The sequence below is a fragment of the Rhipicephalus sanguineus genome, chromosome 9, assembly GCF_013339695.2.
Source record: "Rhipicephalus sanguineus isolate Rsan-2018 chromosome 9, BIME_Rsan_1.4, whole genome shotgun sequence".
NCBI lineage: Eukaryota > Metazoa > Arthropoda > Arachnida > Ixodida > Ixodidae > Rhipicephalus > Rhipicephalus sanguineus.
The window spans coordinates 46126122-46143534 of record NC_051184.2 but is presented as its reverse complement, the minus strand read 5'-3'; the positions used below and the strand labels follow the sequence as shown (position 1 = coordinate 46143534).

Below are 17413 nucleotides of genomic sequence, written 5' to 3'. Positions count from 1 at the left end.
ATTTTGCGACTGTGAATGGTGAAATAGTTCTTGCGAGTTTGTCAGGGTTCTGGCTGTGAAGGACATGAAACTTTGGAAATGTTTCTGCTGTTCGGGCCAGGGAATTGAGCACTTCATCGGTGCGTACCCTCTTGTGAGGGTAACGATCAAGGAGACGGGGGAATGGAGCTGTTTCCATTATAGTTGTGTGTGTTTCGGCAGCAGTGGCGGCCACCCACCATGGAGTCCAACTTGGGGACGCTGCAGCACTTATGATCTAAGGCTGCAGACGCCAGCCGTACAATGCCGCTATAACCTAATATATTATGTCCAAGAGAGGACACATATACACGGTTAACCCGGGCCGCCTACGAAAATGGGGAAGTAACAGAAGAGATTAGAAGACAGGACAGCGAGGAAAGAGGATAGGAAAGCGAACGATCAGAGAGGGGAATAGGAAAAGGCGACCGCCGATTTCCCCTGGGTGGGTCAGCCCAGGGGTGCCGTCTACGTGAAGCCGGGGCCAAAGGGGTGTGTTGCCTCTGCCGGGGGGCCTTAGAGGTCCAATCACCCGGCGTCGGCTCAACCCCCAGGATCCCCTTTTCCCCGGACACGGCAAAGCCACGCACGGCTAGGCGTGGGAGGGGGTCGAAACCCCCCCGTTAGCTCGGGTCCCTGGTGTCGCTACACACCAAACGCCTGCTTCCGCAGACGCCCCTGCGGCGCGTGTTGCGGCAAAGCTGCCTTTCAAACTCCGTTACGGTCGAACATAGCCACGAAACAGTCAACGTCTGATTGGAAGTGGTCCCTAGATTTTCAATATGCTTCACTTCATAACACCCCGGTATGGCGGCAAAGCTGCCTTTCAAGCTCCGTTACGGTAGAATTTAGCCGAGAGACAGTCAACATCCGATTGGAACTGGTCCCTAGATTTTTAACATGCCTCACCTCATCACATCCCAGTATTGCGACAAAGCTGCCTTTCAAGCTCCGCTGCGGTTGCAAATGTATTAACTCAAGAAAACGCTTGTTTCAACATGGAGATGAAAGATGTGGCAGAGGTGGAGGCTCAATTAAGGCTTTTTTGGACCTGAAATTTGGGCAGGAAATCTGAAAAATCAGAATCCGAAGCTTTTTAGCATCCAAAATTTCAGATGTTCTTATATAAAGACGTCTACGAGGCAGATTTGGAACTCCGGACTTGAAGGGAGCACACCCTTGTCCGCCACATCAGTTGGGCTTTCACAGAAGTTGAAAGAGGAGGAGAGGCTGAGGAAATGGCATGTTTTCCTGTCATGTGTAAAATGTTGTCGGCAACAGTTTGGTTGCACCAAATCATGTACATAAATACAATTCGGCCTCTACATTGCCTCATTCTTTATAAGACAACTGTGAAACACTACCCCGCCAGCACTTCATCAACCTAGCGAAAAGAAACACTTTCATGTCGCTATCTCATAAGAATATGGTTAGGAATCCTCTCTTTCATGTTGCTATCTCATAAGAATATGGTTAAGAATCCTCTCTAACTTTTATTTCTGCAATTTCGCTTCAAAGTATTAAAAAGATATTCTAGAAATACAGTCGAACCCACTTATAATGATCCCACGTATAACGATCTATCGGTTATAGCGACCATATTTGGGTGCACTTACGATTTTCCAATGCTAACCATTGAAGCTGCGTCCACATATAGCGAACATTTTTCAAAGCCTCCTACTTTTACAACGAACACTTCAGACACGGTCGCGGTAAAAATATGGTGCATACGAAGCGAAAAAAAGTTAAAACGGGCCTTCTAAAGCGTGAGAGGGGCGCGCGCTCGCGCATGCCTCGGTCCAGTTTACTCGCGACTCAGATATCCCTGGCGAGCACCGCACGCACATTTCGGACGCTACGAGCGAGGTCGCTCACTTTCCAGCCTTTTTCTTCAGTGGCAGAATAGCAATGAGGAAAAAAAAAAAGGAGGCAGCATGAAGTCTTGCAGTCAGCTTTCGCACAGTGACCTTTCCTGACACCGTTCAATGCAGCTACGACCGCCACGATGAAACAAACAATGCCTTGGAACGCAAGAAGGCATAAATGTAAGAAGTGATAACCGCGATAACTTTCCATCGCATAAAGGTTCACTGCGTCCCTAAACTCGTCGACGCCACAGTGTGCCGCAAAAGGTCGTCCGTCTTTTTGGCAACGGCAGAGACCGGTCGATCGGTGATAACGATTTCCACGCGATTGCGGCGATGCCTTCGCGGATAAGCACCAGAAAAGAGCGAAGGCGAGGTGGCGGCCGTCGATGAACGTGCAATTATGAGTTATAGCCGACAACCTTATCACAGTCATCTGTAGACATCTGCTCGGCTGCGCGTGTGGCGTACGCCGTACACTGTGCGGATTGACGGCGGTACGAGCGCGCCATGCTGCCGTTCGCAAGTTCACCGTGTCGTGCGAGACCGCTTTTTTTTTTTTCTTTTTTAGTGCGCGCCGCTTTGTCGAAAAAGTAGCTCGCTGTTGTTGAGCGGCGCGGGCACCGAGAAACGTCGATGTACTACACAGCGAGCGTATACTGCGTGTTTGACTAGGTGACAACTCAAGTGCGCCGCGCATCGTCGTGCAGAGCCGTGAGAGCATCGCGGAGACGTAGAGTGCACGTTGCTTGCAAAATGCTTGTTTTCGCCGCGTTGAACGAACAGGCTACTCGCCGCACCCGTGCACGGTCCGGAATGAAGCAGGCACGAAGAACGTACAAACGCGCGCATACGGCATACAGCAAGTGGCCCGGCAGTGACTCCGCGAGCCGAGTAGGCGACGCGCTGCACGCAACTAGCCAGGGATGATCGGCTCCACGTGGCGGTACCGTGCTTCGGTGAAACGGTGTCAGTTCATTGCAAAGGCGGTTAATTCACTCGTGAGCACGCAGCGGGCGTCGCTTCACGACGTGAAAATGCTTAGCTTGTCACCGGAGGGGTTGTTAGCACTTTAATAAAAGTGCACAGAAAAAAAAAAAAAAAAAACCCGGCTTGGCCACCAAGCGCATGTTTTTTAAGGTCGAGTCCATATATAACGAACTACTGATATAACGACCACTTTTCGCAACACTTTCGAGTTCGTTATAAACGGGTTCGACTGTATTCGAGAAATATTCGAAAAATATTCGATTCGATTCACACTCACACTTCAATATTCGAATTCGCTTCGCACCCAAAATTTTGCTATTCGCACAGCTCTACTTTTAAATGAAACTGATGCATAAATACTAAGCAATTTTCGTAAGTTATCAGATAGTGGATTGATGACACTGTCGCTTCTGTGATGCTGGATTTCTAAGCAAAAACGGCTTCATCCTGTGATCAATCTTGTGACGATAGTCCCGTAAGTACATGGGCTGCCTAGCATCTGGGTAATTCGATGACGAAAACAAGAAAAGTTGCCCCTCGCTGCTCCGATGTCTCCTTCCTTCGAGCATTTGTCATCGTGGCTGATTATTCGAAAAATATTAGAAAAATATTCGCTATTTTGAATATGCACTATTCGATTCGTTATTCAAAATGTTCTAATATTCTCACACCCCTAGTTCTAATAACTGTAACGGGGTAATGTTGTTGTTACCACATAAAAAAAAGTAACTATGTTACAGATTACCTGAAAAAAAAGTAAGAAGTTACCAAAAAATGTTTCATGATTACCAGTAACACATTGTACCAACTATTTTATTTCCCAAGGCTGAAACCAATGATTTTTGGACAACATCTCAACAGATTATAACTCTAAATGAGCTGCAATGCAATTCAGTGTGAGGTGGCGGACCCCAGTCTCGTAACTTTTGTTTTGCAAGCATCCGCCTGTAACTGTGCAATTCAAGTACGCGAAATTCCGCAATTAAAAATATTTCTACGCAGGTAATTTCTGCCTCTTCCAGGAATCTTCTCAAACGGTGTAAAAAAGAAGCACAACCGATTATCAAACACGGCACTCAGAAATAAGGGACTTGCTCTTGTGAAGCATCCGAAACAGCATACATCAGCATCTGTGTGAAACTGATGAAGGCAACATTTATGAGTTGTTTAAAAAAAAATGATTTTTTTAAAATGGCGCATGCATCCATCCTAACTCCCCCAACCATCAGTCCTATCTATTAGTTAACTGAAATCACAGAATTTACTGACACGTAGCAATTGCATGATTGAATCTGACCTGTAGGTGAAGCGTGCAATTCTTGCAAGAAATTTGTTGCCATGCAACAGTTTAGAGAAATTGGGACTGTAGGAGCTGCTATTTCAGTTAACACCCTTTCTAAATTGCAGAAGGGTAGGTAGCCTGGCTAGTTAGTATAGATTCATCAAAAAAAAAACTTGGCAGCGCAAACAAACTTGACACAAAACAAGCAGGACACAAACTGTGCTTGTTTGTGTCCTGCTCTTTCTGTACAATCTTTGTTTACACTGCCAAGTTTTAGATCTGAAGTATCTTAAGGCGGAGCTCAATCCGGTGGTGGTGGTGTGCGGCGTGACCACCCTTACTGTGCATACCCTCTCCACTCACCCTCTCCCCTTCCCCTTTCCACTCTTCCTCTGAAACGCAGGCTAGACATGCCGAAATTCTCTCCTGCGCAACGCCGCGATGAGCTCGAGCGCATGCGCGTCCCCTCCCCTTATCTCTCCTCTCCTAAGCTGTCCCCCTCTCGCCCGCCTGTCGACCGCCTTCCCCGCTCGCCCTGTCAGAATTAACGGCCAGGCTAGATAAAAGATACGACGCGCGTAGCGTCCCTCTTCGCGTTCCACGACACGAGGTCAGTAGCATGCCTAACGAACGCCAACGGAACGCGATCGTGCAATTGCTCCGGCTTCGCATCGCCTCATGGTCCCCTTTAGCGGGAGATGGTGTAATTTTTTCTAATGAACCCCTTCTAAAACTGCAGGAACACTAAAACAAAAAAAAAAGACTAATAAACTATGCAAGTGTGTTGAGGATTACAAACCTGAGTGTGTCGTCAAATGACGTTGAGAGGACTTTGTTTCCTTCGACAGGCGAGAGGAACGCCGCAGAACAGGAACGGTTGTGCGTCAGCGCGCCGAGGGGCACGGGGCTTCTTTTGGACATCATTCGGGAGTCCCAAAGTTTAACCATCCTGGAACACCAATGCACATTGTCTCCAAAAGGAAAATACAAAAAGAACAACAGGCTAGAACTTCTAGGCACAGACAACGATCCGATATATCTGGGTTACGTGTATGTTCTAGGGATGGGCGAATAGTAAGTTTGAGGTTCGAAGCGAACAATGATTTGGTCGAATAATTTCGAATCATATTGTTCGGATAGCATACATCACATATTATAAAGAAAAATGAGCAGTGTTTGTCATGGCCCAACTAGCTTGCACAACATTTTTAAGAATTGGAACTAGGCATGTGGGAATGTCACTTTTTTGGTTCGAAAAGTAACTTCGAATAGTAACTAAGATTTGTATAGCAGTAGGGTTCAGGTTATAACTGGTACAATACGTTACGTTTTAAAAATTACTATACTTAGCGCATATAAGCCCGTATAACACCCTTCTAAACTTAAAAAATAATTGAGGCGAAGGTAATATGTACATTTAACCTTGAAGTGTGGCTTCGCGGCAGTGCGGATTTCCCCTGCATGGGTGGTTTCACAGGATAGTACCCACACGCTGCAGCGAAACCACCTTTACAGGGGGTCATATACGCTCAAACATACATATATTCGTTCATTTCGAATACTGTAATAAACGTGTGAATATTCGAAGCACACGAATATTCACCCATTCCTAGTATTTTCCAAACGGTTGATATCAATCCACTGAATGCAACCTGCGCTCCAAGAGTGCTCTAGAGCAGCTGAAAGTGTTCTGTTCGGAATGTACGATAAGATGCCCTAGCATTCAAATTCATTGAGAATAAGAGCCCGCATGGCAGTGTACGCAAGCTGGCCTGCACTTACGTATCCGTGCTGCCCGTCAGGAACCACCAGCTGTTTGTTGGGTGGGCATTGATGGTCCTCACTTTTCGATTGTGCAGTTGGTATATGCCAGTTTTTTTCCTACAGAGGGCAGCACAAGTAGAAACACAGTCAGTGGGTAACAAGAGCAGCAGACAAACACGTCTGAAAGCACAAGGTTCGAGACATTAGTCAGAGCAAAGTAAGCACTGCGTTTACTGAAGTGTACTCGTGTAAGGTCCATTCGCAAAACTGTGAAAGAGGGTGAAAATTAGGAAGCGTTTTTGTCATGAAACATTGCAAGCACATGATGTCCATAACCTTGGAGCACAAGCCACTTGATCTCGGAAACCATGCTGCGAACTAGTTGATTTCATCAGCAAGTTATCGTCAACATCAGCAAGTTATGAGCAACTTTCATCAGCAGGTTATGACCTAAGCAAAAAATGGCAGCTACGCTCCCAGCAGTCACCATCCCTCCCACTGAGAATTTGCATATATGCGCCATCCCATAGTGCTAACTCATTTTCGCGATGTCAAATACTTCTGGGGTGTTTCAGATGGTCGACATTACCATCTTTCACAGCAGAATGACGGAGAAGCGAACGGTGACCTCGCACAGTGGGCATTTCAAATGCATAAAAGGGATACTGTCGCAGCAGAAAGCACGTGGTAGCAAGCGGTAGCTATTACTTGTTCATTGAAGAGCCCTCATAAACACAACGCTCACTTTCCCAAATGCATGTGGGAAAGCCCCCTTTTCAAGAAAAAGCCTACTTCTTCAGACGTTTTGCGACAATGAAGTGTTCCGGCTAGTTTCGTTCAATGTAGCCGTAAATTTTCATTTGCACTGACGTTAAAACATTGTCTGGTTTGAAAATATTTCGATATAAAGGATACCTCGACTTAACCGAGTTCGACATAGTCGGGTATGACTGCAGGTGGTTTACCAAGGAAACACGCCACATGAAAGCTAGAACCGACTGCACATTCCTTGGGCAGGAAAGCAACACTTCTCCATCGTTTGCCATTCATGCATTTATGAACCTTCTGCCCAGTGTTGCCTGCTGCTACAGAGAGACAACTTCAGGTGGCAAGGGAATGATTAACACGCCAGCAGTAGGTGTCACCAAATTCAAAGACTCATTTCGGCACAATTTACGTCAGTTTCATCAAGACGACACAGCAAATTCCACTGGGCACTAAATTATGGGTCACTCACTCTTGCGATCTGGGGTCCAGAAAAGAAACTTGGCCATTGCCGTGTGCTGCGATCATTGTGTTGTCCAGCAGCCAGTCAACATACATCACACCGACATCAGGGTCAGTGCGGTACAACTGCAAGAACGCACACCACGTTTAGCTCTCTAACAGTACTGGCAAATAGTGAACTACCACTGCTTGTACATGAACACCTGAGTTATGCAATTACAGACACATATTTTAAGAGGTCAAAGCGACTATAGTATGGGCTTTGCATGCTTACAAGGAATGCTTTCATGGGCTGTGAATGATAGCAGACAACTAAAAGGCAAATCATTTAAATTTTAAAATGAAGATATTAGAGTGAAATAGCATGACAAAGATAGTAGGAACTTCAGATAAAACACTTCTTCATCGGACTAGCATGGACTATTGTAACAAGAGTAGGCTGCACAGGCAACCATGGCAATGTTGTTAACTGTAAGGGCAGCTGCCCATGTATTCCGGGGCAAATACGTTATTAATAATATTTTTCATAAGTTAAACAACAGCATTGAGAATTACTTTTCACTAATGACCCACTTAAGCTCACTGCACTTCCAACAAGGTGTGCTCACTGGGAGGAAATAAGGGGCAAAAAAATTTGTATACAGTGCAATTGCTGTGGTGGCAGTGCATAGAGTAAGTCGTGTGAACTTACAAGTATTCTCAAATTATTAGCAATTTAAAGAATTTCTTCAGGCAATAATGACTGTGCCAGCCAGCAACACATTTCATCTCATGAAACCACCAGAAGAGAAATAAGCCCATCGAGGCAAATTGTTATTCACCTCGTCGAAAATGCCTCGCTCTATGTCTGCACACCGCAAGGTGTCGTCGTAGCTTGCGGAGTAAATTTTCTGTGGCTCTTCGGGACGGATCCGCAGGCACATCAGGCCAGAATCGTGTGGAGTGTACGTCTCAACCACATTTTCACCTGTGCCCTAAAATTAAAAAAAAAAAAAGAGTCATTTTAACCATGGCGTACGTCACACAGCAGCACTGAAGATCAAGCAAAAATGCAAAGAAGAAAGTAGCAACAATGGCCAAAACATGGTGGCAACCACAGGGCGCCAAGTTCGAGATGCGATCATTATGCGGGAAAGATGAAAAATCTAATTTTGACAACAAATTTCCGGGGTGCGCTCATATATGCAAATAAATGATATAAGCCACAAAACTCGTCATACTTTGCAATATCCAGAATTTTGCTATATATCGAGGCTTAACTGTATAAATGAATGTGAGGTGCAATAAAGTACTGTAGACTCTCAGTAAAAGGAAATCTCTTAAATGGAACTGCTGCTTAAATGGAACAACTGTTCCTACCTACTATGATTGGTTTCGTACTTGAATTCTGCACTCCTGTACATCTCTCAGTAAACAGAACTCCTGTTAAGGAACACATTTTCCTGGTCCTTTCAGGTTCCCGTTAACAAGATTCTAGGGTTGGACACAGGCTTATGTTAATGAGGTTTGGCCGCAAACAGGTTGGTAATAAAGTCATTTTCAGCATGTTCGCTGCACAAAATCGGCAGCCTCAAAGTTGCGAGTACAAGCAAACTCCAAAACAGCTGTTGCAATTCACATGCTCAAGTAATAACATATACTAAGCTCTGATGAAACAGTTGGTGATTTGGTGACATCACGTGTGACCGTAGCCTGCAATTTTTACTCACCACCTTCAGAAATCCGAAATTTCCCAGTTTGTCGCCAGCAAAGACAAGAGTTGCAGTCAGAGATGGGTGGACAGCCATGGCCGTGATGCGAGCTGACACCACTTTCTGCACAACCATGTCATCGACATTCACATCCATCATTCTGTCCAGAAACCTGCAAGGCAGAATCCCAGTGTTGTGGGGAAAAAAATGAACACGCACACACGCAGACCATACCCAGACCCATGGAATTGGCACATTAATCAGACAAGGAATGACTTGATAACAATATGTATTATTAAAGAACCTAAAAGAAAGGTATTCAAGTATAAAAGACAGCTTCCCTGCACAGCTTGCAGGTCAGTTTTTTTTTACGGTGTTTTAGTGGAACGTACCATTGTAGTATTTTAGCACTAATAATAATAATTTCTGGGGTTTCACATGCCAAAACCATTGTACGATCACGAGGCACGCCACCTTTCAAAATTGATGTCGTTTATTTTCACCTTGACTAGCTTTTTCTAAAATAGTTATCAGCAAAACGCAACCTGTGCATGTCATTTTATAAGTTAACCCAGAAACTGCTTTTGAAATCCCAGCATACTTCTGACAGAAAGATTCCCATTAAAAAAAAAAAAGATAGGAGCGCCACCAACTCTTCAGCTTCTCTTGAGAGAGACTCTAAGGCCACTTGGCTGAGCTCTTCCTTCACGATGTCTTCGCAGAGGCAAGACCTGCCACCTTCGTCGACACCGCTCCCAGCAACCTCCTTGAAGGCCAGTGGTCCTGGTTTAATGCGCTCTTTAACCGGCTCCTGTAAGGGACGAAAACTGACTGTAAGGCCCCTTTTCAATGCCACGCAACACCGACTTCAAATTAAGAACATCGCACAGTTCATTTTGTGTTCAGCACATTTTGAGTAATCTTCACATGGTGTACTAATGCAAAGCTGTACATGTACACTAGGTGCTACTTAGTGGCTGAATGTTTACACAGGGCACTAGGTGATCTCAGACTTTGTATAACACTTGAAATGCAGTGTACAGATATCGTTCAAAAATGCTGTGTGGCAGGCGCATTAGCAAATACATACGACCAATCCACTTCGCTGTTTAAAGCGACAGTAAAGGCAAATATTAAGTCAACATGGATTGTTGAAACAATGTTCCAGAAATGTTATAGTGCTTGTTTCGTGCCAAGGAAATGCTTAGTCTGAAAGAAAGTCAAGTTGTAGTGGTCCAGATACCGTAAGTGCAATTCAAATTGCCCGCCTTTGAGAAAAGGCTTGTAACGTAGCGTTTACCATGCCTGCCCTTTCAACACCGACAGCCGGCGTCGCGGCACACAGCCCAGCAAAAACTGAACTTTTAGACCGGCTGCATCGTTCTCAAGCATTCCATCAAGAAATTCACAAATGCACAAGGATGAAATGCACAAGTTGCATTTTATCCAGTCTTGTAATGCACTGCTATGTTCCTTTTATCATGGATAGCTTGAGTACTAATGATTAGGGGTGTGCGAATATTCGAAATTTCGAATATTTTTTTAATAGTGTTTGCTATTCGATTCGATTCGCACTGGAATTTTACTATTCGAACTTTCCAAAACAAATACATTCAACGTCCGATTGAAAGTGACCCCTTCAAATTTTCAATATGCTTCACCTCATTACACTCTCGTATTGCGGCAAAGCTGCCTTTCAAGCCCCGTTACGGTCGAACTTAGCCAAGAGACAGTCAACGTCCGATTGAAAGTAGTCCCTAGATTTTCAATATGCTTCACCTCATCACACCCCCGTATTGCGGCACAGCTGCCTTTCAAGCTCCGTTACGGTCGCAAATGTATTAACTCAAGAAAACGCTGGTTCCAACATGAAGATGAAAGACGTGGCAGAGGTGGAGGCTCAATTAATGCTGTTTTGGACCTGAAATTTGGGCAGGAAGTCCGAAAAATTGGAAGCCGAAGCTTTTTAGCATCCAAAATTTCAGATGTTCTTATATATCGACGCCTACGAGGCAGATTTGGAACTCCGGCCTTGAAGGGAGCACACCCTTGTCCGCCACATCAGTTGGGCTTCCACAGAAGTTTAAACAGGAGGAGAGGCTGAGGAAATGGCATCTTTGCCTATCATGTGTAAAGTGTTGTCGGCAACACTTTGGTTGCACCAAATCATCTACTTAAATAAAATTCGGCCTCTACATTGGCTCATTCTTGATAAGACAACTATGAAACACCACCCCGCCAATGCTTCATCAACCTAGCGAAAAGAAACACTTTCGTGTTGCTATCTCATAAGAACATGCTTAGGAATCTTTTTCTGCAATTTCGCTTCGAAATATTAGAAAAATATTCTAGAAGTATTCGAGAAATATTCGATTCGATTCGCACTCACACTTCAATATTCGAATTCGCTTCGCACCCAAAATTTTGCTATTTGCACAGCTCTACTAATGATTGCTTGTACTGAGGACCTACTACGTCATCAAAGTAGTACCAGAATGTCTAGGCTTGTGCGAATATTCGAGCACTTCGGATATTCGAACGAATAATACAGTATTCGAATTCGCTTCAATTCGAATTTAAATTATTGAAAATTTCGAAGTTTTCGAAATGAACGAATAGGTGTATATTAATCCACTTGTAACCCCCTGTAAAGGTGGTTTCACTGCGGTGGAGGGATGCTGTACCGTGAATACACCTTTCCAGAAAAAATCCGCACTGCCGCGAAGCTCCACTTCAAGGTTAATTGAACATATTACCCTCACATCGATTCATCATTTTTAAAATTTAAAAACTTGTTATACCGGCTTATATGCTCCAAGTGTAGTAAATTTTAAAACGTAACGTATTTTACAGGTTATCACTTGCATTCCACCGAAAGCCAAATCCTGCTACTCTTCAAAGTTGCTTCCACTTCCTTTGAACCAAAAAGAATGACATTTGCACATGCCTTGTTACGTTATTAAAAAACGCTGTGCAGGTTGGTTGGGTCATGACAAGTATGCTCGCTTTTCTTTATAATATGTGATATATACTATTCGAATTCGATTAGAAATTATTCGACCAAAATCACTATTCGCTTCGAATCTAAAATTTACTATTCGCAGAAGCCTAAGAATGTCCCTACTGGTGGCACAAATAGCGTCTTACATTTACCTCAATTTTTAATAATAATAATAATAATAATAATAATAATAATAATAATAATAATAATAATAATAATAATAATAATAATAATAATAATAGTTGTTGTGATTTAACGTCCCAAAACCATGATACGATTATGAGGGACGTCGTAGTAGAAGGCTCCGGAAATTTTTGACCACCTGGGGTTCTTTAACATGCACCTAAATCTAAGTACAAGGGCCTCAAGCATTTTCCCTTGCATAGAAAATGCGGCCACGCTGCAGGCAGGCAATCAGCTTATTTGAAACTGTCAGTGATGTAAAGACACAAATGTTCAGCTAGAAGCAACAAAGACAGCACATATTGCCACGCACGTTTATTGCTTTATTTTGATGTGTTCGGGTTTCACCCACACAAAAAAAAGTTAGCAACGTTCGGCACGGATGGCGCCATGACTGGGATGCTTCGCAATTTTTTTGAGATCGTTCTGTTAAGATTACGCCTAGGACGCGAATAGTCAAGTTTATCTGAGAGCTTACAGGAGCACCAGGGATAACACGGGAAGGTTCGATGACTGATGTATAAAAGACGGTGCGTTCTTGCCGAGGATCAGATAACTCAACAGCCGATGACTGTTGCCGCTATCAGTGTACAGCGTGAATTGCTTATACTTTGACTTTTCATCTGCCGGGCACAAGTTTGCCCAATAAAGCGTTCCGCATTTTCCAGTCTTGCTGCAACCTTCTTCATCGTCACAACCATGTGACAATGTTTTCAGGCATGGACAAGCAGTAAGTATGAATTCATACAATGGAGCCGTGTGAATTAAGGGGGCTCAGTTAGCTATAGAACTGACTCCGGAATGCAACTTCCTTGCTAACATTCAGTTTTTCAAGGCGCACCCGTGCATGGAACGCAATCCGGGCCACTTTTTAATGTTTGCAATGATGATTGCCTCAACTAGGTCACTGAAATGAAAGAAGTTGGATGCCCCAAGCAAGCCGGCGCTTCTAACTGTGCCTGACGGCATAAATCAGTGGCAGTGTGTATTGGTGTTATTCTCCTGAAGTACATTGAAAACATAGCAGGCCAACCAAAAATGTTTAATTAATAAAAAATTTTGAATTATGAAGTCTACTGAAACTTGATGAGCCAACACATCATTGCCACTCACATAGTGCGAAACTTTCAGGTTTAGTCACCACTGGCAGCAAGTTTTTTGTGAAATATGCAAAACAATGAAAAACATTGCAAAATGAAAACAAAACATCACACGATACCACGTAAGCACAATGCCTGTGTTGAAGTTATAAAATCAAAAGACACAAAAAAATCCTGTACTGCAAAAGAGTGTTTGGTAGTCTACATAAAAAGGCATGTGAAGTCAAAAAAAAAAAAAAAAGGAAATGAGCCCACAAATGATTAGAAGTCGGGACATGACATACGTGCAAACAAGTTCTTGAAATGCATTAGTCACATTCTCTTGCAATCTCAGGGATATTCTACTCATCTGTAGTTTGTAGTGCAATAAAATGAGTGTGTCAGAAGGTATGGCAAAATCTTAGTTTTGAGTTTTATTTCGAACGGATGATCACAAAATTTTCGCAAAGGGATGGGAGGTGATAAAGGTTGCAAAGGAGTACGAAACATGCTATTTCACGGCAAATCGTTGAGCTCTTTAAGTTCTGTGGGTTGCTTGGACAGTGCTACTACAGTTGTACGTAAATTGCTACATAAGCTCAGAGTTATTGAGTCCTTACGATAATTGCCTGCTAAGAGAAAGTGCGAGTCTTACAGATGAACCTAATCCCGCACATCACACCTTCACATTTCTCTACATTGGTGAGCTACATTAATGCTTACCTGGTAGAAAGAGCCAAGGTTCTCAGCTACGGCTGGCTTGTTCTGCAGTCGCAGGCTTTTCCTGGCCCCTACGTGCTCAACCTCCTGCTTTGGCTTCTTTCTGCAAGATGCAAAATAATAAATTCTGGGGTGTCTACATGCCAAAATCATGATATCATTGAGCCACACCGTAGCAAGGGACTCCAGATCAATTATCACCACCTGGGGTTCTGACATAAGTTGATGCGTGAACTCTTACTTCACTCTCTCCGAAATGTGACCAATGTGGCTGGAAATGTAACTACCTCACTTACGAGTGCTTTTCTTTTCCTTCTCTTCTCAGTTATATCCCAATTTTGCTCTTCCAGTGCACAAATAGACTGCCTTGAACACATACATTCAAAGATGTTTTCAATTGTATATTACCAATACATAGTGTTCACGTGACGTCACAGACAGGTTTTCGACGCTGGGTACCTCAACATGGCGGCCACCGTGACCTTTTTTTTTCTGATTAGAGAGTCTCAGTGCAGGGGAGCGTTTAGGTTAGAGCATCATCAAATCATTCGCGCCACAAATTAAGCGACGCACCGTGTACTAAGGCCGCTATGGACAATTATACCTATACCCTCCTTCTCATCACTGCCTTGCCACGTCAACTCATGAGACACGCTGGCAATCGCAGCACTCTCATGAGCGCTCTCGGTGGTTTGAGCTTTGCCCAGTCATGGCTTCCGACATTGCACGCAATCTCGGAGGCCATGGCCCAGTGCTCCCGGCAGCCCGCCATCTGGCAACAGAGACTGTTCCATGTTTCAAAATACAACTTCAACATGGACAGTGCAGAGAAAATGCTTACGCTGAGCGTGGTGACTTGGCAGGCATATGTACTGGAGGAGGCGCCAGAGAAACCTTCAACTGAAAATGAGAAGGTGTCAGGCCGGTTACAAGAGTTACTCCACAGTAGCAAGATTTGTGTGAAGACACAGTAGATGCCCCTTAGGACAAACCTGAAGGGACCACGAAAAGTTGTGTGTCTTATCAAAAGTACTCCCACCCAACAAGCGACAACATTCCAGGTGTGTCCAAGTATCTGTTGCTTGAAAACAGTGAATGAAGTAAGTTTTCGAAAAGAAGGTAATAATTAGTAAAGAAGCCTTTACTTAATTACTAAATATTAATAAATAAATCCAGTGTTTCCAACTTACTCGGATGTAAAATGATTAGTATAACAGTGTTAAATTCTGCGACCTTCCCACAAATTAAAGCACAAAGGCGTGGCAACCCAACACTTGCTATGACATGCGGCACACTCAGCTCGAGAAAGTGCAGGATAAAAATAAAGCCACACGTCTCCGGTCAGGCTTGATGGCCTCTTCCAAGAGAGCACACTTATTTTTTAAAATAACAGTGGCCAAGAGTCGTGCATACGTACCTCATCGACACCAAGAGATTCCAAAAATGCCATTTTTTCTGCGATGTTCTTCTGAATGACTGATCGGTAAGACTCCTCCTTTTCCTGAAATTTTTGAAAAAGAAGAAAATATACTTAGAAACCTTAAGAAGCTTTAGCCTGTCCAGTATATGCAAATGGTGCTTGTGTGATGCCAGTTACCAATGGCTTCAGTCGCTTTGTCTAACCACAATGTCTTAAGACACTTTATCATGTTCTGCAAGAGCTCCTGTCAAAAAAATCAATCAAATAAGGCAGTATGCTAAAAATTATGCTGCTGCCAAAAAATGCACGCCAGGAGTGAAGTGCAATACACTCAGTTACTGCAACAGTAGCTCTATGTTTGTCTGGTTGAACTCGGCCTCATCAGGTGGCGACATAAACTTGGCTGCCGACGTTCGCACCCCCGGTAACGAGATAATCCGCAAACGATAAGGGCCACATCCTTGCCTTTAGCAGCAGAACAGGCACGACAGAGTAGAGAAGAGTAGACACAATGCAGCACTTTTGCTGTGTCTGCTCTTCCTTTGTCTCTGCTTCGAGTGGGCCGTTTCTGTTCACCGCGAAGACCAACTCTGTGGCAAATCGAGCACAAAGAAATGCTCAACGAAATTCATGTTGTCATGTTTACAACTTGCGTTACACAAAATCGAAAAGCACAAAATTGTTTTGGAATCGCCACCTGCGTGCTTGCAGAGCACACACTGAAATGTGCAATGTGACTGAATACAGAGGTGCTCGAAATGCCAGCAAAGGACTACCTGCTTAACTGTCGGTTCCCCTCCAGCCTCATTTTCATCTGCACGCTGCTTCTTCTTCTTCTTGGCAGAGTGTACCTTGTCATCCTGTACGAAATAAACAAGGTTACTGAGCTTAGAAAAGGCCAGTTTGAAAAAAGAAACACTCACAAATATCCACGCCACAGGGAAAGCTAAAAAACGTGACAGTGATATCGTCTTTGCTAGTGCAGGATGAACTGAAAGTTGCACGTGCAGGTACAGAGTCGTTCCTTTGGTCTTAACCACTCACTTGAAACTCGAATTTCACATAGGTGACATGGTATAGCAGTCCAAACAAGACATAGGTTCAGGGAAAAATCAGGGTGAGAAATCATTCACCAGGGAACGTCCCTGGGTCCCTTCATCCAAAGCAATGTGGTTCTTAAACACTACATTCGGGCACAGTACTCGTGTTTTCATCTACAATGATTCGCACCTCCTACGATGAGGCTTAATTATTAAAAAAAATGGATGATACAGAGAGAATCACCAGCCGCCTGCCAATGACCGCGCCAAGCAGATCCACTTCGAAGAACTGCCTTGTCACGTACATGACCTAAAACCTGTCATACATGCAAGATTGGTCTCCATTCAAACGTCACTGTGCACCGCTCAGGTTCTGTCGCTATGTGATCCTGCAAATACGGCATACTTTAGCAGAATACAACCCCCACGCGTCAGTTATTACGCGAGAAATTAGCATTATCAGCGGGCTTAGATGCTTAGCCAGGGAATTGACGCCATTACGCCCGTTTCCCCGAGCATCTGAAGTTATTGCATTAGCGCTGCATTTCGGTAAAAGTTGAGTATCTGTGCCTGTCATCTGTCCAAAGGTGCAAACGCATACGACATTAACACGAAGTATTCGGTTTGTCATTGACGGACGTTCGTTTTGCGACGCGAACGGCGCTTGTTTAAGACGCCCTGATGACGCTCTGGCGCATCGGCTGCGCTGACCACACGGCCAGCTGGCCTGGCGCAATGGAACGAAGAGATACCGACTACATACCCGCTCTGGTGGTTTTGTGGTCGTTGACTCTTCCGCTTCGGCTTCTGCCTTTCGCAAACGCTTCAGGGTGAGTCTCGCCTGTCGAATGAAGGAAAGGTTAGCGCGATGGCGGTATGGTGGCGGTGAGACGCGCGCTGCAAATATGACTGCTGCTTGAAGAGGCGCCTGGGCAAAGCACTCACCGAAATCCGCGTGGACGCACCGTAGAACGTCGTCACGGTAGTCATCGTTGACTCAAACGCAACTGACACAGATGACAATACAAAACAAGACTTTCTACGAACGTGTGCGCACACCACGCGCGCGCGCTTTTCACATGCTGTGACTTGCCGCCAACTTTCTCTATGCCAGCGCTGCTAGCGTGCGAAAA

At 44.3% G+C, this 17413-nt stretch overlaps 1 protein-coding gene across 3 annotated transcripts in view; it reads right to left on the bottom strand.

Moving 5' to 3' along the window:
* LOC119405104 (WD repeat-containing protein 76) overlaps window positions 1–17413 on the bottom strand; it is a 25760-nt gene extending 8347 nt beyond the window's left edge. Inside the window, exons 1-12 of one of the 3 annotated variants that reach the window (XM_049419210.1) lie at window positions 17226–17413; window positions 17023–17121; window positions 16017–16076; window positions 15238–15321; window positions 14662–14720; window positions 13824–13923; window positions 9491–9648; window positions 8856–9009; window positions 7968–8120; window positions 7157–7272; window positions 5938–6036; window positions 4955–5104 (exon numbers count right to left, since the gene is read on the bottom strand). In XM_049419210.1, the coding sequence (XP_049275167.1) occupies window positions 4955–5104; window positions 5938–6036; window positions 7157–7272; window positions 7968–8120; window positions 8856–9009; window positions 9491–9648; window positions 13824–13923; window positions 14662–14720; window positions 15238–15321; window positions 16017–16076; window positions 17023–17121; window positions 17226–17270 (1277 nt within the window). In that variant the 5' untranslated portion in view covers window positions 17271–17413. Of the gene's footprint in view, window positions 1–4954; window positions 5105–5937; window positions 6037–7156; window positions 7273–7967; window positions 8121–8855; window positions 9010–9490; window positions 9649–13823; window positions 13924–14661; window positions 14721–15237; window positions 15322–16016; window positions 16101–17022; window positions 17122–17225 lie in introns of all 3 variants that reach the window. The other 2 variants (XM_049419211.1, XM_037671894.2) reach the window with 2 other exon arrangements.